Raw genomic sequence first — 26,133 nt, 5'->3', positions numbered from 1 at the left:
TACAACGGGGCGGTCATGGAAATGCATCATCTTCACTAAGTGCCCCAGGACTTCACAACGCTGTTCTTGAAATGATCGGGCAATACTGTTCTACAATAATCACAAACAGCCCACAAGTGATTCTACAGAGGGAAGGAGGACAGTCTGTCTCCATCTATGTGAACATGCTGTTGGACCCTATCATGTCAGGAAAGTACAAACTTTAATGCACACCAAGCCAACCCTGTTCAATCTTCAGATTGTGTAAACTGTTGATTAACCTCAGGATTCTGACATTATGCATTAGTACTTCTTTAGAATTCAGGGTTCTGTTACCCCTCTGCAGGAAAAGATAAATGGAGGGGGACTGGAAGTTTGAGACAGTAAGGAGGGAATAAAATTACTTGAAGAAATATTCTCAGCATCCAATAAAAACAGATCTCTAACCAGAATTAAGCTTCCTAAAAAAGAAATAGGAATTCTTTTCTTTCAAACCTGCTTTACTTTTTATACCAGAAGCGGCTCTTATCAGCTGACAGCTGCAGAGTACAACAGGAAGTACTCTACTGACAGGAGGAAAATATCTTCACATCACAGCCTCAACATTTGCACCCCAACCCCTGGCTGTGGGCTTCCTGACAGAATGCACTGTTTTAAAATTCTAGTTCTTCACCGCAATAGGTGAACTGGATTCTAGTAAACACTGTATTATTTAGCAAAGGGGGTGGAGAGTGTTTCTAATTTTCATACAATATAATACTTTTTTAGAATTATAATCTGCACATGAAACCATAAAACTAGCTTTAAAAAAACTTTAATTGGGAACACATTAAGGGACATTACCTGTTTTGCAGAGAAATATTCTAGCATTAATATGTAATTAACATAACTGCAAACCTGTGTTCTTAAACTCAGTGACACAGTAAATAAGAAAAATAGTCAAGTAATAATAATTTATTTTTTTCATTCCCAAACAGAAAATACTTAATACTTACATCTTGGTTATCACAGCCCACCATCTCACCATAGGATACCTAGTTCAAATAAAAGTAAATATTTTTTATTATGACTTATGACAAGCGTCTAAATCCAAATTAATGGTTTGTGATACTGTTAGGAAATAGACGGAAATATACCACATACTCAATTGCACTAAAAAATAGGGTATATAACTTTTTTAATAAAGATTTTATACAATTTAGAGCCTTTTACTAAAAGATTTTGGGGGGCAGGGGGACAGAGAGAAATACACAGAAATTACGTGCTCTTGGAAAGTATGAAAGAATCTTGACAGACTATCTTTGTGAGTGCTTTCTTTTATAAAGAGTTTACATTACTTTCTTGGTTACTTAAGGTTTTTACTTTTCCTTGGGTCACTAGGTCATTTATATTTTTGTAGTCAATAGCTGAAACTTCTAAACTTAGTATAAATTTACTATCTGCCCTTTCTCATTTTTCTTTTTGCTGCTCATCACCAGCACTTTATAATTTCCTAATTCTTGAATTAACTTATGTTCTCAATGGACCAAAACATTTTTTCAGACAGGGTTATAACTAGAGGGTATACTATCTGATTCTCTGCACTAGTGAGAGTATCTGTATATGGTTGTATGCACATGAATGACTTCTCTGGGTAACAATTTTGGGGGGGCACCCAGATTTTTCCCTTAGAGCTCTACAGATATATTGCATCAACTTAACTAGTTTCCAGTGTTACAGACAGGCAATCTAGGGTGAATCTGATTTTGTTCTTTTGTAGGTAAGCTACTTTAACTGACAGGATTTTTACACAATTTTCTTTTTTTAATCACTGATATTAAAAAACATTCGGGGTGCCTGGGTGACTCAGTCAGTTAAGAGTCTGACTCTTGATTTTGGCTCAGGTCATGATCTCACGGTTTCGTGAGTTCAAGCCCCACATCAGGCTCTGCACTGACAGTGTGGAGCCTGCTTGGGATTCTGTCTCCCTCTCTCTCTACCCCTCCCCTACTTGTGCTGTCTCTGTCTCTCTCAAAATTAATAAATAAACTTAAAAAAAAAGTTTGTCAGGTGACAGTACAAAAACTAACAGACTAATGGCAAATTCTCAAAAATTAGATTGCCACTCACACCATTAAACACAATAAATTGCACATAGATTAAAGATTTAAATGTGAAGAAACTAAAGTATATCAAGAGCTAGACAAAGCCATTTGCAAATAAGAAAAAATGAAAGACACGTTTATAAGGGGAAAAAAAGCAAAAAGGCCTCCTAAGCATATAACCCATGGCTGACTTCATAAAGACTGAGTCATTACTACATAAAATTGGAATTTCAAAACTAAAAAAATAAATACATAAAAATAAAAAAAATAAACCGCAAAGCATTCTTAATGTACAAGACAAAAATGATAGAAAAATCGGCCAACACCTTTAAGAGTCAATTCATAAAAGAAGAAATAAAAATGGCCAAAAAGGGTCCAATTTTACTACTAACGTAAATTGAAATGATTGTGTGATATAAAACTATCAAATTGGTACATGGTTTTCAAGACAGAATAATATCCAGTGTTGGACAGGGTTAAGGAAACAGGCATGCTCACCAATTTTTGGTAATGAATTCCAAAAGATAATTTGGTAGTCTATAACAAATATATTAACTTAACTTTATTTCTAAAAGATTATCTTAGAAATACCTGTATAAAATGGATAACATTTAAAAAATGTCTACCATAACGTTATTTGTAACTTCAAAAGAATTAAAGCCACTAAAAGACGTATAGCTAACTATTGGTTTAAAAAGTTACACACAGCCTAACAGATAACTGTGAGAAGATTAAAAAAATTACTTAAAAACGATGCTCAGTACATATGACTTAGTGAAACAGTGTTACATAAAGAATATACTGTGACTCCAACTGGTCAAATTCACACACATATATACACATACACACAAACATATACATGCACATGCGTATCTGCACATCTGTGTGTACATATGTGTATGAGACTGAATGTTTGTGCCTCTCCCCTAAATTCTTGTGTTGTATCCCTTCCCCTCAACTGTATTTGGAGACAGGGTCTGTGAGGCAATGAAGGTAAAAATGAGGCCATATGCGTGGAATCTTAATCCAGTAGGGCTGGTGCCCTTATAGAAGAGGAAGAGACACCAGCGCTGTCTTCACCATGTGAGGCTACAACACGAAGGTGGCCCTTGGCAAGCGAGGAAAAGAGCCCTCACCAGGAATGGAATCGGTCAGCACTTTGACACTGGCCCAGCCCCCAGCACTGTGAGAAGATAGGGTTCTGCTGTTTAAACCGCCCCATCTGTGGTATTTTGTCACGGCAGCCTGAGCAGACTAAGACAACATGCATGTGGGGTGTATGGCAGTGATAAATCAAAATGTCTAATTACAGGCTGTATCCGGGGGCTGAGATTATGGGTGACTTACACATTCTATTACATTCCTTATACAAGAAAGCAAAAGTGTTTTAACTGGAGGAAAAAAAGAGCACTTAAAAAATTGAAATAGCTCCCTTTCTTCTATTTGATTCAGATTATGCTTTTACCTGATTACAAATGCAGTATCGTGGTTCATTTGGGTCGTAAGTCCAATCAACCTGACTGTTTGAATCGGATTCTGGTACCACTGTTGTCTGTTGAGACATCTCTTGGACGACGGCTGATGAAGAAGAACACGATGACAGAGAGGAGGAGGAGGAGGAGGAGGAGGACTGCTGATTTGAAGACTTGTTGTTGTTTCTGAAAGAACAGTATCAGATCTATTTGCTCAGCATCCAAAAGAAGTTACGTGAGAGTAACTCCTAAGTGAGTGGTATGACATGAAATAACATCAAATGTATAAATTAACATTTAACGCAAAGTTAAACTAACCTGATAAACATATTTGAAAGCAGAATTGTTGAGAGCAACAAAGAGCAATTATCTTTCATAACCGTTTTCTTTTTTTATATATTTTTTTTGTTTTCTGGAGAATAAAGATATTAAAAAAACTCAGCATATCTTGGTTTTTAAAATAATTTTTTAATCAGTTACTACGTAGCATTGACTTAAATTATAGGTAATAGTTTTAAGAATTAATATTAGTTATGGCTACCTTAGAGACATTCTTTGTATTTTTAAAAAATTTTTTTTTTAACGTTTATTTATTTTTGAGACAGAGAGAGATAGAGCATGAACGGGGGAGGGGCAGAGAGAGAGGGAGACACAGAATCTGAAACAGGCTCCAGGCTCTGAGCTGTCAGCACAGAGCCCGACGCAGGGCTCAAACTCACGGACCGTGAGATCATGACCTGAGCCGAAGCCGGTCGCTTAACCAACTGAGCCACCCAGGCGCCCCATTCTTTGTATTTTTAAGCCAAGTGAATACTGTTCATCAAAATCTAAAATACAAATACACATCCCAAAAAGTGTCCTTCTTAATGCCCATCACCTGTCTAACTGCCCCCCCTCCTCCCCTCCAGCAATCTCGTTTGCTCTCACTTTTTGGGATGAGCACTGGGTGGCATATGTAAGAGATGAATCACTGGGTTCCACTCCTGAAGCCAGACTGCACTGTATGTTAACTAACTTGAATTTAAATAAAAAAATATATATACAAATACACAAAAGCATTTGATGAAAATGATCATGACCATCTGTCAATATGTGAATACTTACCTGTGTTAGATAGGAAACAGAGTGTTAAAATTCACAAGCAATTTACTATTATTTATATGCTAAAATTAAATTTTAAAAATAGGGAAATTTATCATCGGCAGTTATAATAAATTTGGGTCACTAAGATGAATTATTTTTTAGGATATCTAGCACTTTTGTGTTGATTCTACATTGATCATTCTTTTAGAGATTTACCCACAGAAGATAGAATACATTTTAAAATAAATTATAATGCAATTACTAGGTAACCTATTCTTCTGGCCTATCATTCAGAACTTCCATGATGGCGGAACACCTACCAAACGCAGACACCTGGGACAGGTGGCGCCGAATGCTGTGAAGTTGTCATATTTAAAATGCAGACAATCTTCCTTAGAGTCTCATACACTCAATCTAGAGATATTTTCATAATTTCAGTTTTGGGGGCATAAGACCAAGAATGAAGGAAGATAATTTACTTTTAATAAAAGTGAATAATTTTATTCAAAAAAATTCCCAGGATAAAATTTGTGTCTTATGCATTAATTTACATTGAAACAATGATAAAATAAGGGATGATAGCTGAAAAAAGTTCCATAAAATGGTTTATCCTAGGGAACGAAAGAAAGTAAACAGAAGTCATTTATACCCAATGTAAGACTTTAGAAAGATTAAAGACACTTAATGTCTTCTAAAGACTTTACTCCTCCAAAGTAGGGCAGTGTGAATGAAAATGTCATGTCTCCCTGCTTCCCTAAAGGTCACCCTGATCCTTTATATGCTACCTGTGTTTAATATACGGAAGCCCAGCTGGGTACCAAGTAGCCTGCATACTTAGTAAAGGCATGGGGCTACTGTAATGATCAAACTTACTTGCTCTTTCTCCCGCTCCGTGAGTCGGCTGCTGATGAACCGGCGTTCTGTGTTAATGTAGTCATGAGTGCTGAAGATGATGAATAGCCAGCTGTTTCTCTGGGCATTGAAAATTCTTTTCCCAGCTGAAAGTCATTATTCTTAAACGCTTCATAACTGGCTTTTAGACTTGATGTTCTTCGTCCCTCTTTCATCTTAAATAGACATTCATGGAGAATATTAATAAACATAAGTATGCAGACTTTCTTTTTCAGTCCTACTAGTTATAATACTATGTTGGTTATCCAGTATTATTTTGTTTAAGCCATTATTTTCATCACTGTAATTTAAGCTACTTTATGTAAAGATTTAAAATCAGTTTTTACACAGTTAGGAGGTGACTACAGAGTGGGCAACTTAATTTGGAATATATTAATTTGGCAATCTAAGTCCTGAGGCTATTGAAGAATCCCCGAAACCAGCAGAGAGAACAGAGTGCTCTCCTAGCAGGTGCTGTGGCTCACTGTCAAGACTATGCACATCATGAGCAATTACTGGGTGAAGGGCTCTGCATGAGATTGCACAAAACTATTTTTCACTTTTCATTATCAATCAGGTAAATTAATGCATATTCATTTCATTAAATATTCATATCAGATACCATAAAATCATGATTTAAAAATGGAACTACACAACGTAAAAAAACTCTTTCTGTTCACATCTAGTTGTTTCTATTCAAGTTTGCCAATGATTCAGACAAAATGTACCCATTTCCAAACCCCTTCCTTTTTACCTGAGCTGTGGCTTGAACGGCTTGAGCTGCGGCCATGGTAATTGCCCCTGCACCAGTTCCTGAAGATAATGAGCCAATGTTATAGGATGCCAGAGGTTGGGAGGAATTCACGTTGTAAGCATTGTTGGAAGAGGCTGTAGAATTGTTATTTCGACACCCTATGTAGAATTAAAGAAGAAATAAGAATGGTTGGAGAGAACATAATGTTAGTGAGCTTAAAATACATTATTTCCCAGTACAGATATAATCGTTAAATTTAACATTTTCACGCCACTATAAAATTTTCATGTTCCATTTTCCCTTTTTCTTCTTTTCCCACATGTGGACTTTAACCAAGTAAAAAATCTGTAAGCTTCGTTAATCCCGAACACTTTAATTTCCCCTTATTTTAACAGAAACAAAAAGCAAAATTCATATTTAAGATAATAAACTTACCTAATGTATTTTCCTTAGATGCATCTGATGTAAGGGTAGATAGAAGAGCTTCAGATTTAAACTTCTTTTCAGGAATATGATCTGTTGTTGTATGGTGAGAAGTCAGATTATATTTCCTTTCTGAATATAAAGAAAGAATCTGTGTGTTTTTAAACTTTAAAGAACTATGGACAAGGCATAATACTTCCATCCAGTTATAAACAAGTACAGCTATGTTCTGAGTACTTCACAGAACAGTCTGTTTTCTTAGAGGACAGGATAAGAAGAACTCTCTGTGTCACCTATTTCATTAAGAGTAGACTTCTCACAAAAAAAAAAAAAAAAAAAAAAAAAAAAAGAGGAGACCTCTCACACAAATCACAAAAAAAACCCACAAAACTTCAGTAGCAAAGTACTGCAGATAACCCACGATTCACCATGGTTTCACATATAACATGAGAGGAACTTTGTTTTCAAAACTCTACAATTTTTGAACAGTTTTCAGTCAACCCTTCTTTCATTCAAATTGATCTGTCACAAAATGCACTGATACAGTCTTCTAGCAAGCTAACATCCAACCAAGCATTCATTTACTCACTAGCCCACCAATCATTTGAGACCTTCTTATATGCCAAAGTAGGCTAAGCACTGGACAAGCAAGGATGAAAAACAAAACAAAACACCAAAAACAAAGAGCCTACCATCAAGTAGTTATCATGTGCCTTGGGTTTTAACACTCTCTAGAGAGAGTCAGGTGTCTGCATATGGAAGTGTATACTGCTATTAATACCATACATTTGTCCTCCAAGTATTCCAGGAAAAGCAAACTCTCTACTCCCAAATCAAATACACTTTTTTCCCAAATGAAGAAGGTAAGTCCACCAGGAACTATAATGAAAAAGTAGATCTCACAAAAGAAAAGGAAGGGAATTTTTTCCCCCCTCAATTGATGGCATCGAGCCAGTTAAAAAGAATATACAGGTAATATAACGAGTTTTTAATTTTAGCTGCCCTAAACCAAACTTACTTTCCACTGGAGTATGTGAATGAGCATGGTGATTGTTCACTGGCTGTGAGGGAGTATCTAATTCCAAAGATCCTAAAAAAAAGGCACAGAGATACAACTCCATTAAATGTCAACACAAAAATTTACAGGTCAATCAACTAAAGGCACTATGTACCCTTACCCAGCAAAGGACTGGCAAGTTCTATGCATACGCCTGTATCATTTTAGTTAAGCACATTAGAGAATCACCACTTCCAGTTTCACCCTGAGCCAATTTCATCCTCCCTCTAAACAATACATAATCCACTTCTTAATATTCACCTTAAGTACAAAACAGCTCAAGGCATGCTAATGTCTAATTGGGGAATTCAGGACAGTGGGTACCACATAAGTGGATGAATGGATATCATAAGTCCATTACCGATAAGATCTGAAAAACTCAAACTAATTATACTGGATTGAAGAAGACCTTTCAATGGGAGATCCTACAGTATTAGGTGATGGGGCATTAGTACATGAAAGAAAATTCTTTGATCATTAAAATGACACATGATAGTAAAGACTTCCTGAAAGAAGTTAGGCACAGAATCTCTACTGCCAAGCATTAACATGCTTTTAAAGAAATATTCTGGGTTTATCTTGATCCCTTGAGATGAAATTATGGCAGGGCACAGGGTGGAGCAGATTTTAGAACTTGATCTGGTTTAGTTCCATATGTCTGTGTCCTTACAGAGGATGCATAATTAACCTTCCTGCAGTACTGAATAGGCATGAATTACTGTTATTCACAGCTACTGTCAGCATTTCAAAAAAAAATTAGAGCAGTTATATTTTATTTTGTCTCAAAATACTATTCTCAAATAGGATTTCCTTGGAATAAAAGTATCACAAATAAATCAGACGATCATCTAAAGTGATAGATCTACTTTTGAATACAAAAATGCACTACGGATACCAAGATGGATTCATGACTGGTTGTTTCCCTATTCTAGGGAGCATGTGTATGAAACAGAGAGTGAGAGAGTGTGTGTGTGTGTGTGTGTGTGTGTGTGTGTGTGTGTGTGTAATATATATACATACATACATGTATACATACATACATATATAAACACATCACCTAATACCATAAATAAATTTTTCATCAGTGTGTAGAAACAGGTACTTGTTCTTGCTGTTGAAATGAACCAAGAAAAAAAAAAGTAATCAACAGGTAAATTATAGCAGGAGATCAAGTCGAACCTTGCAAAGAAATATTAAAATGACTTCTCATGAATAAGAAAAAGTTTAAGAAGGACTTACTTGAGAAAGAGAGGAAGTGTTTTGGAACTAATTAAAATCTTTCTTACTGAGGGAAAAAACCTTAAGGCAGTTCTTAGGAAGAAAAAAGAAAAACTTTCCTCAACGTTAAAGTGTATCCAATGGGCAGGGCAAAGTCAATACATTTAAAGACAGATGGTTAACCTGTTTCTAGATGGCTCTATTTCTTTAAATCTTTGTTCTTACCACTCAACTTACTAATATATATATGCATATTAAAAAATGGAATGACTTAATATGTGATTTTAATAAAGAGAGAGTGTATGATATCCTGTATCCTCTCTCTCAGCATCCATAACCCAAATGTTCTAACTGCTAGAGTCCACGCTTGTCCGACCCAGGTGCCACCATCCACAGAAGCGCGGGATCTGAGAAGTCCCCATGGGATAAGTGTCTCCTTAGTGATTCGCACATGGACTGTCCGACATTGATGGAAAACTGTAAATTTTACTTACGCCTCTCTAATATTTCTGTAATTCCAGCATTATCAGCTTCCAGCTCCATCTTAAACTTAGCCAGTTCCTGATCCAGCTTTCTCAAGTGTCGATCTACCTGTTTCAAAGAAGATCAAAGATAACCACCAAAATTTGGGACACTATTAAAGTGTCAGTTTAATGAGGAAAACTAAACCTTTCTTCTTTTAGTGAATCCGCTTAATATCCTTGAGCAAGTCAATTAACCTACACCTCAGCTTTTTAATCTATGAAATGAGGGTGCTAGACAAAATAATCTCTCAAGTCTCCCTTAATAATTTGAAGTTTTAAGAAACTAAAATCACAATTTGTTAGAAAACATTCAGAAGAGGTGGCATATGAAACTAAAGCAAAACTGGTATTTGGGACTTGAGGGGAGAGGAAGTGCAGGAGGGTTGGTAACTTTTTATAGTATCCCCTGGGATTACTTTCAACCTAATCCCCTACTTATAATAAGGTCATCCACACTGCCATCCTATAATAACTGTTATTTACAATGAAGAATGAAAGATCCTTGTCTATAAACAAAGAGGCTCCTATATTCTATACATACATTTCTCGAAGGCAGAAAATTAAACCATTATACTTGTAAACATTGATGTAAAGGGTTGAAACAAAGGGAGTTTTTAGCCAGAAAACTCTATTCCCCAAAGAGCCTGGTTAAAATGGTTTTATTGTAATACTACTGTCCTTGTTAAGGTAGCAAATCTTTTCATTCACCTAGAGATCTTTTGACTGATTTCAGAAAACTATATGATACCTCCAACTAGCAGCAAGTCTTAATTTCTTAAGGTTAATATTAAAAATTTTTTCAATGCTGTTTCAAATTTACTACTTTGAAGTGAAACAAAGAAAACACAAATTTTTTGAAAAATGCTGTTATATTCTTGACAACACCTTTTTTCAAACTCCAGATTCCCAATGGATCATTGTTAAATAATTTAAGAGTGACTTTCTGACAAGTATCAAGAGGTCTATGATACATCATGAGGGCAAAAAAAAATGAAATAAGAACGAAATAACGTGTACCTAAAATGAAGGAGATGGGGAGAAAAGTAGCAAAAGATAATTTGTTTGTGTCAGACGCCACATAACGTGCTTGGTGCATCAGATGCTCTTCTGTCTTTCCTAGCCCTTGCTCTGATCTTCTGACATAGGTTTTTACTGTCTCCATTTCATAAGGGAAGAAACTAATAAGGCTTAGAGGGTTTAAGTAAGATAGCCAAAGGCAACAGTTAATGCCTTATGGAAAAGGAACTTAACTCTGATCTATTTGTAATAAATTGTACTTCACCATCGATACCTAACATTGCCCTCTGAACTTCTGTATGCAGCACCCAACTGTTTATTAACTCAGAATAAGAGAATTCAAATAGAAAAATAAGAATATCTCATTATTTATATTTTGTATATTAGCAGCACCCATTGGGGTATTGGTTAGTGACTTTTCAATATTTTAAAACCCAATTTTTCCCTCCATCTTCACACGCAAGTCATTTTTCAGAGCCTGGTAGAGACTGTCCTCGCAATATTTAAAATCCTATAGAGTCACATATTACAGACAGTTGCTCCTATTCAAAGAACATGCAGGTAATTGAGCATTCTTTAATGTAACCTTCCATCCAATAATAATGTGTGAACACAGACCTCAGTTATTCAAGAATACATCTTACACTGTCAAAATGTAATCTCAAGGGAAGTCAGAAAAAATACTCATATTTAAATTCCAAGAACACTCAATGCAATGAAAATACTCCACCAACTTTATTACCTACAATCATACTACTAATAAATACTGCATTCCTATTATGTGCTTAGTTAGCACTGGGTTAAATGGCAGACACATGAAAAATGAGAGAGAATCCCTGCCTTCATAGGAATTACAATTTAGCTGACAAATCAAGATTTCTGTAAGATGTTTAACCTAATGTTTTAAAATATATATCTCCTAGATGTAGCAAATAAGCAAAAGCTGGAAAAGGATCAGAAGAAATACATTAAAAAAAAAAAAATATATATATATATATATATAAAACACTGGGCTGTGGTAGACATAAAGGAGGTATAAATGAGTTAGAGGGTGAAGAATGTATCATCTTTGAAGGGATGGAAAGAATGAATAGACACAGAAAGACAAAGGATTCTAAGAAAAAAAATAAAAAGTAAAGAACATTGTGGCCTGTAACAGGTGTGTACAGTACAGACAGGTAGAATATTAGAATCTTGGCTGGGAAGATGGCGCCAGAGTGAGATGGCGACGCCATGGACCCTCCCCTAACTCCTTCCACCCCTGCATCTAATAACTGTTTCGATGCATTAAAGATAGTACTGATAAGGGTTATCATACATGAGAACATGGAAAATGATGGAATTTTCCAGTACTAGCAGCTCAGAAAAAGCAGCAGAATCCCACGATTTCATAATTCTAAAAACCAAATACATAATTAAAATAAACAAACACAGAAAAGCCTAAACCACATTGTAGTAGGCAGGCAGCTCTGGAAAATAACTTCCAATCATTCCTACCACCTGAAAGGTAAGAAAAAGATTATGAACAGATGCGTATTATAAGCAATCAGTAGGCAATGAGAATTAATTTGTCTCAGATTCACCGCTGATGTACTAAATCGAATTAAAGTTAGAAAGTTGACCACAGATTTAACTTAAGCTATAAAGCACCAGAGTACTTAAATGGTATTAAACAGCCACAGAAAGAACACTGAACTTGACTGAAAGCTGTGGACTGCATGTCCTCTACCCTCACGATTCTGCATGGGTAGAGCACCTGTTCTGGCAGATCACCATAATGGCCCCATACGTATCAGGCAAAGCAAGAACCTAAATTACCCCACTCCTCCACACACATCTGACCTCATAAGATTGATTTATAGTAGTAAAGAGGGTCCTACGCCAACTGAGAGACATTTTCCATTAACCACAGCTTTCTAACACAAGGCTGACCATGGAGTCTAATTATTTGATTTGCCCCCCATTTAATGTCAATAAATAACAGCAGCAAAATCTTCCTTACTCTATAGCCCCAAATCATATCTGATAACCCCAAATGTAATTCCTTTAATTTTAAATCAATTTCTGACTTCTTGAGAGCCAAAGGAAATTCTGTCAACATTATTTGTTAACATATTGATGATCACAAAGATATTTAAGTCACACTTGGCCCCTCTGCATGAAACAAAAAAAAATCCTCATACTTGAACATTTTTGCATAGAACTGAAATCATTTATTCTTTCTCTTTTGACTCCCAGTTTTCCAATATTCAAATTTTAAGATGTGTCACTGGTGGACCCAAACTGAACGAAATACAGCATTTTAAAAAGTTTCTGCGTGATTTATGGCTTCTAATACCATGCCATTCTAAAATTTAAATGTCTAGCTTGCCCTTTTAGAGCACAAGTTAGTATATAAAGTTCTAAGTTGAAATTCATGACAATGAGAGATAAATTTCTAACTGTGAAAAGATCTGGTAACAGTGAATAAAGAGGGTAAATTGGAGAAGAAAAAGGAGTCGTGATGGCAAATTATTTCTCTGACAAGTCATGAAAATGATTCTCCACATCTCTGAATTTTATTTAAAATAGGTGAAAATTTGACCCATCTTTAGGCTGAATCAAATATTTGAGGCCTAAGCACATAAACTACATCTAATCTTCCTTAAAGACAATGAGGATAGGAGACAAATCAAAAGGTCAAACTTACACAATATATTTCCTTAATTAGAGTATCAGATGAAGAATTCTCAAATTTATAGGTAAAATGTAGACCTGAAATATAATCATCTCAGGAACAGGCCAGGATATAAAAAAGAAGCAAGTTCAAGGGTACTGAGCAATGTAAGAGACTGCTAAAATCATTCAAGCATTAACTAAAAGCTCAAATTCTATCAGAGTGTACACAAATCAACTTTATTAGGTATTGTAATGTAATACAGCCTTATGACAGTGACATCTGACTGAGAAACACAAATAAGTGTTTAATGACTATGAGCATCAGGATTCTAGAAGGAAATTATTTTAATAGGACAGCTTTTTGTTGTTGTTCATTTCACTAAGACAACTACTGAAATAAATTTTCAGTTTGTTCTACAGAACCTCTAATTCCACCAATCTCTTCATTTGTGGATATTTATGCAGTCTCGTTTCTTTTCTTAATAAATGAAAGTAACAGTATAGGGCTACTTCTAGGTATTAAAAGTTTACTACTGACGTTACAAGTAAATAAAGTATCTCAAAAATTAATAATACAATCAAATACCATGCTATATAAAACACTGAGGGGCAAATCAAATACAATTATATACTAAATTATTGTACATTAAAATCTGTAAATATACGCTTACTTGAAATTACCACAATAACACAATGTTTAAGCAAAGGCATGCAGACAATCTCCTCTAAGGTATACTTCACTCCTGTTTAAGGTGGCCTCCTGCTGCTTTCAGAAGAAAAAACACACAGCTTGCATTGGCTTACAGGAGGACCTTGCCTGTGGTGGCTCCTGCCTGCCTCCTCTGAATACCTTTCTTACATACACCAACTACACTGGCCTCTTTCTCATTGGACCGGCCAAGCCCTTTTCCCCCTCAGACTTGACGCGTGGTACATCATCTACATCATCTGCCCGACATGTGCTTTCTGAAGCTCCCTTCCCATGGCTGGCTCCTTCTCGTTTTCCAAGTACTACCTCAAATGTCACCTACTAAGACTACACTCATCCTGGCGACATTCTTAACAGCCTCCCCTAGTAATTCATTCTTCATCCCTCTTTCCACAATGTTTATTTCCTTCACAGCACTTACCAAAATCTAATCTTTATTTGATACTATGCCTATATTCATTGCTTGTCTGTCATTACTGCCCACTATACCAATGACTGCTCATAGCTGGAGCTCTACAAATATTTGCTGAATGAATGAAAGTTACTCTCTCCCACTATGCAGAAGTGTATAAATAGAGGTACCTCTGTTTATTGGATAAATGATCTATGAATGAAAACTGCTGTAAGTTTACATTTATACTATGCCCTATCCACTCACCTTTGAAGTATTTAGCTCCCTAAGCTCTCAAGTGGTAATAGTTATAGGAATTTAATTCCTCTTTCCTTTTTTTTTTTTTTTCCCCTCTTTCCTATTTATAAAGACTTTCACCTGGATACTTACTGTTGCTATTTTGGGGAATATAACCAATTTAAGATAGTAAATTCATTTAATAACTTCCCTATGAACAAGGCAATAATTCCCTTACGTTCAACTGCAATTACCTGCAAAAGTACACTTACCCTCAAGTGTAAAGTGCTCAAATTCCACACGCCACTCTGGCAAAGTGGTGCAGCAACACGGAGCACAAGTATTCCAAGGAGGCTATTGTTTTTTAACATTTTATAATGACTTATTTGTGATAAGTGATACTCATTTTTTCACTTACATTAATAATATCAGATTACCAAATAAATTTTCCTCTTACATAAATTTCATTTTAAAATTTACTTAGTAAATGGATGTACAGATGATATGAACACTCTAAAAGCCTGGAGGGTAGGATGCGAATATTAAGGTCTGGGAAACACTGGATTAGATCACCTCCAAAGTCTTTGTCCTTGTGCTCACCATTCAACGAATCTGTTGTGCCAGGCTCTGAGGGTAGAGAATGACTACAAACCTTATGTACCCTCAAGGGCCCTGGCTAGGAGATCTACTATTTTTTATTTTACGAAAATAATATTGTCATAATTTTGAACTGTCAAGGCCTAATAGTGTTTAATAAACGTTTTCATACTTTAAAAGGAATCTCTTTAAAAGCAAAGGTACTGAAAATAGTCAAAAATTATTAATGTACAACTATAAAGTGAAAGGTATTTAAATAAAACATGTACCTCATAATAAGTTTTTTATATTTTTAAAAAAAATGCCCCTTTTGCTGAAGGCATACCTATAAATCCTGTTTTAGAACTTTCAAAATGAGCTTATGTATCAGAGATAGAAATCTATCTAAACTGAAGACACTAAAAAAATTGAGAGCAATTTAAAGAGAGGGATGCCAAAAAGATGTGAGCAAAGACATAGATCATGAGATTGAATGTGTGGTCTCCTAAAGCGATTCTATAAAGGAAACTAAACTCACTTGAATTATATTACTTTCATTTCTCTTGGTTTAAAGCCATACTTTGACAAGAGGTGGCTATTTGCCTACCGGTGTTTGGCACAGCAGCCTGTGTTTGTCCGTCAAAACCAAGCCAAACTTAGCATACTAAAATGTGACTCTGTTACCTTCTGAGAAAATGTCACTCAACTGCCATATCTGATGCAACAAACGGAACACCACTAAACTCTAGCCACTAAACTCATAATGTGGGAGTCCCGTTAGTGCCTTTTCGTCTCCATTAAATAATTTAGGCGATCTTGTTCAACAAATGTTTACTGAGAAATAACTACGCTAGAGTCTGAAAACACTAAAAGATTTTTTAAAGACATAGTTCTTGACATTTATAGTAGGGAAGACACACATACAAGTAAAAGGTAAATAAATAATTATCATTTAATTCAAGTAATAATAAAATCATGGGAATAACAATATTTAGAGGTCAGTATGATTCTGTTGAGGGTAAGGTAAGGCCCAAACTGCTAATTACCTACTCAATAGCCTCCTTCCTTACTGATAGAACCCCAATTGTACTCCAAGGGTCGCAATGTACCCTGTTAAGCAACATTTCTCAGCCTCTCTTGCAGCTAGAAGGAGTCAAGAAGATAAGCAGGAATCAGTAGGTAAGATTTCCAGGCTCCTTTAAAGGAGCTGACTGAATTGCAAAATACGCCCTTTTGAGTAACCCCCACAGCAATTCTTCTACCTGTCCAGAAAAGAGGAGGAACAGATCAGAAGCAGCCTGGGACAACAAAGATGTCGGGGTTGCCACACAGCCCCTGGCCTGCCTCCTCCAACAGTTATTTTACATGAGAGGAAAATAAATCTTTTGTTTAAATCACTCTTGTTGTGGGGTGCCTGGGTGGCTCAGTCAGTTGAGCGTCCGACTTCGGCTCAGGTCATGATCTCACAGTTCATGAGTTTGGGCCCTGCATCAGGCTCTGTGCTGCCCTCTCCGAGCCTGGAGCCTGCTTCGGATTCTGTGTCTCCCTCTCTCTCTGCTCCTCCCTCACACGCGCTCTGTCTCTCTCTGCCTCTCAAAAATAAAGAAAACTAATTAAAAAAAAATTTTTTTTAATCACTCTTGTTGACTTTCCTAAGTGGTCAAATCTCGTCTCCTAGATATAAATGACACAAATATCAATATTAAGGCGATTTTAATAAAGAGACTGCATGTGGAGGATTATGAAAGATGGAGAAAGTTTCCTAAGCAAAGATGAAAGGAAAAGCATGCCAGTCATTTGTTGTTGTTAAAGTTCTTGAATGACGGCAGGCTGTAGAATTGGAGAGGAAGGGGTAATGAGAGATGCTTAGAAAATAAAAACGAACACGACATAGTGATCCACTAAATGTGGGGAGGCCAGGGACGAGGAGGAGGCTGGGATAACTTTCGGTATTCCAATGTGAATAACTGGAAGATCAGTGGTTCTTCTGAGAGAAGTTGAAGGGGAGACTAAGAGTTAAGACTGAATACACTGAGCTCCAGGGCCTGGAATTCTCAGGTAAGATGAATAGGCTCAGAAGACAAGTCTGAGTTTGGGGAATCATTCATGTATAATTGCTAAAACTAAGAGAACACACAGAAAATTAATGGAGAGATTTCTCAACTTGGGTTGTGTGTGGCGCAGGGGATAAAACTGGCATTTGAGAGATCAGTTCTTCACCATGTGTCATTTGGTCTTTCTGGCCTCTGGAGTTGGGCAGAAGAAGGGAAGAGAGTTACCTCTACGTGAGAACTACTTGAACACAGTAAGAAAGAATGCAGGTCAAGCACAGAGTCCTGAGGAACAGCAACCATTATGAGTGACACCCATGGAGACTGAGGAAGGTCAGAAAGATGGAAGGATGATAATAGACAATTAAGTCTCAAAGAAGAATGGATTTTTATTTTAGAGATGTCACAATAGCCTGAAACAGCAATTTAATATGGAGTGCTAAAATAGGAAGGAAGCAAAAGGGGGAGAGGAAAAGAAAAGTCACAAAAAGAAAAGGCAGAAGGAGGACAGAGAAAGGAAGGGGAGAGGAAGGAAAGAAAGAAGAAAAGACAAGACAAAAGGCAGTTCTGGAAATATTGGGAGACTGGAGAAAAACCAGGTGCAACTTGGCAGAGCTGAAAGGGAAACAGTGGCTCCAAGAAAGTGCACAATTCCAGTTTGAGGAATAAGATGGAGTGAATCTTTAAAGAAGTGAGCGCCTACTATCTGCCCAGCTAACAGCATTTATATACATATGTGCAAATCTATCTGTAAGGCACAAATTAAGACTGCTATTTTACAGATCAGGAAACCAAGGTTCTGGGATTAAATACTTTTTCCAAAGTCCCACTGTCAGTGAAGTGGCTGAACTCACGTCTGTATGGATCCATTATGGGCACTTGCTTTTTATTACATTTTGTTCAGTTTATCACATCACCTTCAATTACCTCACTCCCTACCCTAAATAATCTATCTCCCTCAAAGAATTTACTAGGTTTTATTTTCATTCTTTGTTTATCCATTATCTCTGAGTGAAATGCTTTCCCCTCAATGCCACACCTAATCCAGGCCCCTCAGCCTCTGAATAAATTCTGTTCAACACTCATCTCATAACCTCTAAGAAATTAACAATAACTCTACTGTGAGTTAGTTCAGTCCTTTATCAGATATTTATCTTTAACTGCATTAATCTTTATTTGTTACACTGTTTCTATACAGGCTCTTCACTTTAGTTTGTGGGCACATCTTCCCAACTAGTTTACCAACACCTTGAGGACACAAGCCATTTATAGTATTTACTTTTTACTCCTTCGTTATAACTCCAGGTAAAACTCCATTATACGAAGCACAAGAGTACATAAACAGCGTGGTTCATAAATAATATATAAATACATACACAGAAAAACACACATATTTAAAAAGAACATATTTATATTATACATATTTTTCTAAGTGTATGAAGTATTTTTTAAACATACAGAAAGTACTAAAATAACAAAATATAAACCAAGAATACAGCCAAAGATCTATATGATTTAAAAAGAAGGTAGTCTCTAAATAAAGACTGACACATATAATCATTAAATATGAGGACGATGTTACTAAACAACTTCCTCTTGGATTCAAATATACATGTCTTTTTCTATGTCTATATATATAATTCAAGACCGAAACAATTAAGAACTTTTTTTTTTTCAATTCCACAGTAAATCAAGCTACCATTTGTTCTACCTTCCTTTAGGCAGTACATCTTTCATGAAATTATTTTCAAAATTATTTTCAGAACTGTATGAACAAAAGAGCCTAGGTTATTTACACCAGTAAAACTTTCTACTATATGAGAACAACAAAACATTTTCTATAGCTTCACAGGACAAATGTTTGCTAGTTTTGCATAAACATTTACAATGTGCACCATGTGTGGTATGTACCTTTTATCTCGTGTCTTGCTCACCAACAACATTGATGTTTACATATACTTGTTCAGTAATAAGATGGCATCCAGGTAAGATGACAAAAATACGATGTGAAATCTATACGCTAAAGTAGACCATAAGTGACCACTTATTTCTTTTTAGCTTTAATTTGCTTGGAGGCAGAAGCAGAAATGAGTATTTCCTAAAGGATGTATTTTAGAAGCTGCTTAACATAAAAGAGAGCACCATAATTATACCAGTTTGAGAAATACTGCTTCTGTCTTCTTAGTGATTTCAATCTTTCACAAGTGCTGCTACTGCAAAAAAGAACCTTTTTTTAAAGTTTAATTGAGTGTTTCCCATTTCTGCCACCTGAGCCAGTCGTTGAGTGCTATCTATTGACATCACTTAATAGATAGTTGAGTACTATCTGTTAACACTGACTTCAAATGATTCTCTTCTTCATTTAATCAGGCTACCAAAAAGTCTTGTCAGCACAGTAGTCTGACGTGTATTTTACCACAGAAACAATCTCAAGAGGATGTACAGGGAAGTAAATACACTACCTTAAAATAAGGATTAGTAAAATAAATTTAAACATCAATTCTTGTTGAAAAAAAAAAAAAAACAAGTTTAACATCGGATAAAACCTTATAGCAAAGTAAATTCGGCTAAAATGTAAGGTTCTAGACCTGTTAACTAAAACTGCAGACTCTCTTTTCTGCATAGAAACCAAAAATGGACACTAAAATCTCAAATTAAATGGGATCAAGAAAACAATACCTCAAATTTAGTCTGCTCTTCCTATTAACATTCAAGCCGATGAAACTTAAAACATAATCCATAATGTAAATACTATAGCACAGCATTCACGTTAATTTTACTTACCAAGTCATATATCTGGTTTGCCAACTGTACCTTCTCATCTGCATCTTCCAAAGCTTTATAGTAATCCTGAATAAAAACATTTTCATTTTAAGAACAAATTAATAACTTAAAAATATGTGCAGTTAGGACATAAAACTGCATTTTCATTATCATACCCTGTATTCAATGTCAGTCAACCTACATCAGCAATAAAAACCCAGTTAAGGATAGGATGGGGATGGGGTAGGATTAGAAATTTTATACAATGGTCAAGAATCAAAGGAAGATGTGAAGCATTCCTAAAAAAGATATAAGTAAAATTAAATACTATTCCAAGTCTAGCCTCTAAACTAGTAAAAGTTATGTGAACTAATGAATACTCTTTTTCTTTCAAAGAAAACGTTACAATTTATCTAATTTATACTCTCCATTTTTAATTTTTTTTAATAAAAGTATAAATATTGAAAATATTCTGACCTGCATGTCTCTATTTTCCAATTGTTCTGGAACTCTCAGGGGTTTTTTTGTTTGTTTTTAATTTGAGAGAGACAGTGAGAGCGCAAGAGTGGGGGAGAAGGGCAGAGGAAGAAAGAGAGACAATCTTAAGCAGCTCAGTGAGGAGCCTGACAAGGGGCTTGATCCCACGACCCTGGGATAATGACCTGAGCAGAAATAGAGAATAGGACACTTAACCAACTGAGCCACCCAGGTGTCTCAGAACTCTCTTAAGCTAAGTATTAATTCCTATAATTCATACAATGCCAATCTATACTTTAGATTTCTCCTCATATAAAGCAAATCATTTAAAAACATAGAAACCATGGACTTTTAGACTTTTAAGGGTATATCCAAGCTGCAGTGCACCAAAAACTTAATAGGTTAAAGGAATAATAACTGACTTGGTGTTGCCCATTTGACCCTTGAACATGGCGGGGGTTGGGATGCCAACCCCCCTGCAGTTGAGAATCCACATAGAACTTCTGACTCCCCAAAAGCTTACCTACTAACAGTCAACTGTTGACTGGAAGCATTTACTGATAACATAAACAGGAGATTAATGCATGTTTTGCACAAGCATTATATTCTGCATTCCTATAATAAAGTAAACTAGAGGAAAAAATGTTATTCAGAATATACTTTTACGGTACTGTTCTGTATTTGTCAAAAAAAAAAAAAAAAATCCAGGTATAAAGTGGACCCATCGATACAAACCCATGTTGTTCAAGGGTCAACTGTATATGTGATGTCTATACTCATACACACCTGGGTCTCCAGGTATCCTCCCAGTCAGGACCAATTCTGTTACAGATTCTAATTTTTTTTTCTCCTAACAGAAATAATCTTCCTCCCATGTGGCAAAATAAATAACACAATACACGAAATTTGTAGCTTTCAAATTTCTTTCTCAGTTGATCTTTGATCAATTCTCTGAAGGATGGGGATGAAGGAGCCATTATTATCAGAGATATTAAAGAACCTGTCCAATGTCACACAGCTAAACGGAGGTCACGACAAAACGTGGGTCTTTTATGTAGTTCTTCCAATGTATCCCAAATACACTAGGTCATACATTTAAAGCAAACCTTGGGAGGAGATCTGATACTCATTCTAATCTGGAAGAGACCTGAGAGTACTATAAAATTAACAAAAACTCAAGGAATTCTGCATTTCTAGGCCCAATTCATATAGAGTTTTAAATAAAAGATTTTTAAAGGATCTTCTCAACTCTTAAAATTCTGTTCTTCTGTGATTCCACCAAGTCAGATACCTAGCAATATGTAAAATATGCTTCAAGGTGTGCTATTTTTCATACCAGTTTGGGGCCAAAATTAGAAGACAGTATTTTCATCTCTAAAGACAAAGTAACTTTAACTACCTGTAACCAGAATAAAACAAATTAAAAGAAAAAAACTGTACTTTTTATGATTCTGTAACTCTCTAAAAAAAGTTGCTAATTTTTATTGCCAAAAAGTTATTAAAAATTCTTACACCTAGGGGTGCCTGGGTGGCTCAGTCGGTTAAAGCATCTGACTTCGGCTCAGGTCATAATCTCACAGTCCATGAGTTGGAGCCCCGTGTCGGGCTCTGTGCTGACAGCTCAGAGCCTGGAGCCTGCTTCGGATTCTGTGTCTCCCGCTCTCTCTGCCCCTCCCCTGCTCATGCTCTGTCTCTCTCTGTCTCAAAAATAAATTAAAAAATTAAAAAAAAAAATTCATACACCTAAAGCTCTAAACCACAACAAAATATTTAAATTTTAAAGAGCCACTGGTAACTTTCCCTCATTCTGAGATCCAGAAAACTATTTCATTTTAAAATATCTTTCTCAGAGAGTCCCAATATTTACTGATAAATCATCCAGAGTGTTGAACATACTTTTTTGATGGATGCCATTTGTTCTTCTCTCCACTCCGGTTTATTTTTCTTTGCATTCATAAAGAATTCACTGACTCTTTGTTCTAGTTGATCCATTGCATCTATGACATAATAAAAACATTTCATATTTAGATGACCAAATTCATATACTGAATATACATGCTTTGATTTGGGGAAAGAAAAAAATATCTGACAACATACACTCTTTCACTTGGCCAATAACTTAAATATGTCATGCTTTGATTATGTAAATGCTTTACTTTAGAAAAAAATAACAATTTTCTCTACTGACAATTTATTTTTGTTATTTCAAAAATTTTCCAGTCATCAAAGGAGTCGACTACATAGATAAGTTCTGTACGACAGTATTTCAATAGTACAGCCTTTGGATCAAAAGCTAATGGCATTAAATCAGCCGAATGTGCCAAAACACAATTTCTCATCGAAAGTACCACTAGAGGGGTGCTGGGTGGGTCAGTCGGTTAACCGTCTGCCTTTGCCTCAGGTCACAACCTCACAGGTTTTTGGGTTCGAGCCTTGAGTCAGGCTCAGTGAGACAGCTCAGAGCCTGGAGCCTGTTTCAGGTTCTGTGTCTCCCTCTCTCTGCCCCTCTCCTGCCAGCACTCTCTCTCTCTCAAAAATAAATAAACATTAAAAAATTTTTTTAAAAAGCACCAGTAGATAATCCTCCCGTTTCCTTCTTTCTTTTTAAGTTTATTTATTTTGAGAGAGAGCAAGTGTGTTGGGGGGGGGGGGGGGGAAGGGCAGAGAAAGAAAGAAAGAAAAAGAGAGAGAGAGAGAGAGAGAGAGAGACAGAGTGTCTCAAGCAGGCCCCACACTGTCAGTGTGGAGCCCGACCAAAGTGGGGCTCGAACTCACAAACTGTGAGATCATAACCTGAGCCGAAACCAAGAGTTGGAGGCTTAACCAACTGAGCCCCCCAGGCACCCCTACATTTCTTTTCATAAGAAAAAGTAATAAAAAGATTTTAAATTCTCACTATATGCATTAAGCACCCGATTGTCTCACATCATGACTGAAATAGAGGGTACAATCATTTATTCACTTCATACACTATATTATTTATTCTAGATGTTTTTCTCTAAGTGTATGCCAAGAATGGTCATCTCATTCCATGTCTGCTAAAAAAGGAAAAGTTAAAAAAAAAAAAAAAAAAAGGGAGGGGTGGAATCTGTTGCTATGTAAGTTGAGGAAAACCTTTTGGAGATTTTCAGGGCATAATAGGTTTTTAAAGATTCTAAGAAGTCTTGCAGTTAATTTTTTAAAAGAATTTTCCTTTGTCTAAGTAAGCATTTTCTAACTTCAAGTTAAAATGAATTTTGTGAGCAAGCCAAAGAAAGACACAATTCAGACATCTACACTACAATCCACCAAATAAAGGAAAGCTTCCATATCTTATCACCTTGTATTAAGTGCAGCCACATGAAACTGACAAGAGGCTGAGAAAAGTATATTCATGAACAATGGTGCGGAAGGTGGAGAGGGGCAGAGAAACAAGTGAGGAAAAGTACAGGTCCTTAGCTACCTCAAGGAATGGTTGGTTCTCTGATCTCTTTCCACAATACCCCTTTTCTCCCAATCATATCCCAAAACCCAGGTCTTCCTTCACCTCTACTTTTAAAAAAACAAAAAACATGGGCAGCATGAGAAACATTTCGTGTGTATAGCCTAAACATCACTGGAATAAATGGGATCAAGAAACCTATTTTTTGAGGATACACCCCATGAAGGCCAGCCGGCCATTATTATCACTTATACAATTTAATTAAGGAATAGCTGAATTTCTCCAAAGCGGGAGTAACATCCAGCTATAAAGGTACACCGAACTATATACTTTAATTAAGTAACATATAATTCATTTCGCATTCTTAATTTGTAACATAGCATGTCTACAAGATAGTTAGAACAGCTATATTATACGCATTTCATAAAAGGGGAAAGTTCATGAGGTTCATTCAGAGCATGGTGGACATAAATTTGTACTTAAGTGTAATGTTGCTCTAAGTATTTACCTTATCTCCAAAGACACTGATTCTTTACTTGGTTTGAATTGTAAACCCTTTTTTAGAAACTCCACAGAAAAAAAAAATGATCATATAAATCACATACTGCTCTGTGAAAGAACAAGGTTAATTTTGGGAAAAAGTAACCAGACTACCAAGCTACCACTGATAGAAAAAAAGTCAATATTTTTATTACATCAGATAAGAAGCTTTACAGTAAAATCTTATTTCCTTCACTTTGAGAAAATATCATCCTGTTGACAATTGAGAATGTATCCTATAATGTGTAACTTTCCAAAATTTGACATTCCAAGTTCACCAGGGTCACTAAAGAACCACATATCACCTATGCTTCTGTTTTCCGCTCTTGAAAATTTTTGAATAGAACGAACTTTAACAAAAGTATAAATGCTGAAATCTATGTTCCATACATAAGGGCTCAAGTCAAAATCTTCTCAACATTTACACCGATGTGCATTAAAACAGGTATCTACGTCCTCACTGAAGGTACAGAAGCTTTTATTGCAGAGTCTCGAATTCGAGAAGAAACAGATACACGTGCCCTAATGCCTCCTTCTCTTGTAAAAGCAAGGAGAAAAGTAGCGTGGAAAGCAAGAGGCAAGATTAGGCACTGCCTTTTCTTTTTCACAACTCCTTATCCACTAGCCAGTGAGCCGGAGGAGAGTCAAATAGCGGAGGCGATGAAGTCGATGGCAGGGAAGTCTGGACTGAACGCGCGCGGCGAAGAAGGGCAAACGCGCCGACTTACTCTGCACCTGCAGGTCCATCTCGCGCATCTCAGTGAAGCGGTCCCGCAGGTCCATTGGAAGCTGTTCAATCACTGTCAAAGGGAGAGTCCGTCAGAGGGGCGGGGCCAACGGCGAAAGTACGCGCTTACGTCGCTGCGTGCGTGCGTGCGTGCGTGCGTGCGGGGGGGGTCGAAGGAGCCGGCAGCCCACAGCGAGGCTGCCAGTTACCGTGAGAAAGAAACATCCCCCGCCTCCCCCTCCCTCCCGCCATCCCGCCTGCCCGTCCACTCGCGCTCTTGCCCGCCCGCAGGTCCCACAGACGGCCCCTGCCAGCGCCGCCCACTCACTTTCCAGATAGTCCTCTAGGTACAACATCGCGGCCCTTAGAGCTGGGGGAACGAGGGGGTCCAGGGGTTTATTTGTGTCACTCGCTGTCGCCGGAGTTTTGTCCCTTCCAATATGGCGCCTCCGCTAGCAGCACCCGCTCAGCTTCGGCGGAAAAAAAAAAAAAAAAAAGAAAAAAAAAAACCACTTTGGCGCCTGACGGCGCTTGCCTCACTGCCGCCCGGAGCTGTCATTGGTTGGCTGAAGCAATGACGTAAGCCGACCGGAGCCCGCCCCCGTGCCATTGTGGGAAGTGTAGTTTCACTCCCTCCCAGCAGTTATTAACGTGCTGGCAGTTCCTCATGTAGAAACTACAAAAACCAGGCGTCCTTGCGAATGGAGCGCAACAGAATCTGAAATGCGGTGCCTATGTTTATTTGTTGATTTTTTGCACAGGGGATGACGGGAGTTGTATGCGCCTGCAGAACACAACTAGGAACAACTTTTCACCTGTTCTTTACTGCTATGATTCCATACCCTAGCGTTTGTGAGTCATAGATTTCAGATAGTGCTAGGCAAATAGAAAATGTTCCAACGCTAGAATAATCAGCAAAGTTCGGGCGACTTGGATTGTTTAAAACAGAACTCTCTGTTGGAATTTATCCTTAATATCCACTGCTAAAAATATAAATGGGACTTCTGGTTGGCTTCCATGTAACTAAAATAGTGTACACTAAGAATATGGGGTGAATATGAATTTCCCATATTAAAAGATG

General features: G+C 36.7%; 1 protein-coding gene across 2 annotated transcripts in view; it reads right to left on the bottom strand.

Annotated features, from left to right (window-relative positions):
- Positions 1–25,595, bottom strand: part of ING3 (inhibitor of growth family member 3) — a 28,724-nt gene extending 3,129 nt beyond the window's left edge. The window contains exons 1-11 of one of the 2 annotated variants that reach the window (XM_049641736.1): positions 25,381–25,595; positions 25,054–25,125; positions 22,261–22,361; positions 19,909–19,974; positions 9,456–9,552; positions 7,705–7,776; positions 6,699–6,779; positions 6,264–6,421; positions 5,492–5,685; positions 3,529–3,721; positions 975–1,013 (exon numbers count right to left, since the gene is read on the bottom strand). In XM_049641736.1, coding sequence (XP_049497693.1) covers positions 975–1,013; positions 3,529–3,721; positions 5,492–5,685; positions 6,264–6,421; positions 6,699–6,779; positions 7,705–7,776; positions 9,456–9,552; positions 19,909–19,974; positions 22,261–22,361; positions 25,054–25,125; positions 25,381–25,408 — 1,101 coding nt within the window. In that variant the 5' untranslated portion in view covers positions 25,409–25,595. Of the gene's footprint in view, positions 1–974; positions 1,014–3,528; positions 3,722–5,491; positions 5,686–6,263; positions 6,422–6,698; positions 6,819–7,704; positions 7,777–9,455; positions 9,553–19,908; positions 19,975–22,260; positions 22,362–25,053; positions 25,126–25,380 lie in introns of both variants that reach the window. The other variant, XM_049641734.1, reaches the window with a different exon arrangement.
- Positions 25,596–26,133: the final 538 nt, after the last annotated feature.

Source organism: Panthera uncia, chromosome A2 (assembly GCF_023721935.1).
Source record: "Panthera uncia isolate 11264 chromosome A2, Puncia_PCG_1.0, whole genome shotgun sequence".
NCBI lineage: Eukaryota > Metazoa > Chordata > Mammalia > Carnivora > Felidae > Panthera > Panthera uncia.
The sequence above is the reverse complement of the archived record's forward strand: the minus strand, read 5'-3'. Positions and strand labels throughout refer to the sequence as shown.